Source organism: Juglans microcarpa x Juglans regia, chromosome 6D (genome assembly GCF_004785595.1).
Source record: "Juglans microcarpa x Juglans regia isolate MS1-56 chromosome 6D, Jm3101_v1.0, whole genome shotgun sequence".
NCBI lineage: Eukaryota > Viridiplantae > Streptophyta > Magnoliopsida > Fagales > Juglandaceae > Juglans > Juglans microcarpa x Juglans regia.
The window spans coordinates 17695378-17696750 of record NC_054604.1 but is presented as its reverse complement, the minus strand read 5'-3'; the positions used below and the strand labels follow the sequence as shown (position 1 = coordinate 17696750).

At 41.1% G+C, this 1373-nt stretch overlaps 1 protein-coding gene across 1 annotated transcript; it reads right to left on the bottom strand.

Annotated features, from left to right (window-relative positions):
• Window positions 1–509: 509 nt before the first annotated feature.
• Window positions 510–887, bottom strand: LOC121235435. Its single transcript, XM_041131780.1, has one exon. The coding sequence runs from the start codon at window positions 885–887 to the stop codon at window positions 510–512; it is 378 nt and encodes a 125-aa protein (XP_040987714.1).
• Window positions 888–1373: the final 486 nt, after the last annotated feature.

Below are 1373 nucleotides of genomic sequence, written 5' to 3'. Positions count from 1 at the left end.
GATATGGTGCAACTAAGAAAGTCGATCTCATACGGTGTCTAAGTCATCTGGCCCTAGTCTCTCCCATCCAACAGATGGGATCATAAGGCTGATGTTCCTCATGTGGCTGGGCTCTCCTCAGATGAATATGACCTCTCCCATCATGGTCGAGGATGTAAGTCCTATGGTACTCTAGCCTCTCATGCTGGGCCCAAAATGCATCGGCCATACTGTCTAATTGTCTCCATTGCTGCTTAGCTCTCAGCCTCTGAAGTCGATTGCGGGTCATATACGTTTGTCGAACGATCCTACCATTACCGGCCATGGTGCAATTGAAAAATGATGGGAAACAATGTGGATCACATAGGTGAAATGACGATGGATGCCATGCATGAATGGATGCCAATGTGATGTCAAAAAATGCTAAACAAGTAGGGGTATTTGCTTCTAATATCGGATTCTTTTTCCTATGTGGCCTCCTCAATATTGTGATTTCGCCATAAAACCTTAACCAAAGGAATTTTTCGATTCTAAAGTTCCTTATCCTTCCAATCTGTGATCTGAATAGGAATCTCTTCATAAGTTAGGTCAGGTTGGAGCGAAATATCCCTTGTATCAACAACTATTGGTATCTGTCTCTCAAAGCTCTTCATGAGGGAAGATACATGAAAGACATTGTGAATTCTTTGAAAGTTAGCGGGAAGATCTAGTCTATAAGAGACTGCTCCTATTCTTTCCAATATCTCAAAGGGTCCTACATATCTTGGACTTAGCTTCCACTTCTTTCCAAACCAAATGACTCCTTTCATGGGCGATACTTTGAGATAGATCCAGTTGCCAACTTCGAATTTGAGGATCCTTCTTCGATGATCAGCATAGTTCTTCTGCCTATCTTGGGCAGCCTTCATCCTTTCCCTTATTAGCTGATTTTATCCTTCATTTCTTGAAGAATCTCTACACCTAAATCTTCCTTTCTCCTACCTCATCCTAGTATAACGGAGATCTGCATTTCCTTCCGTATAAAACTTTGTAAGGTGCCATTTGAATGGTGGCTTGAAAGCTATTATTGTAGGCAAACTCAATTAATGGTAAGAGCTTCTCCCAAATTTCATTTTCTTGCAAAACACACGCTCTTAGCATGTCCTCTAGGGTCTGAATTGTCCATTTAGGTTTTCCATCAGTCTGAGGGTGATAAGCACTACTATACTTCAACTTGGTGCCTAGATCATCTTGAAGGCTTTGCCAAAAGCGAGAAGTAAACCGTGTATCCCTATCAAATATAATTGTTTTTGGTACTCTATGTAGTCGTACTATTTCTGAAACAAAAAGCCGAGTTAACTTCTCCATGGGGTCGGTATTTTTTTGTTGCCAAAAAGTGAGCACTTTTTGTCAAG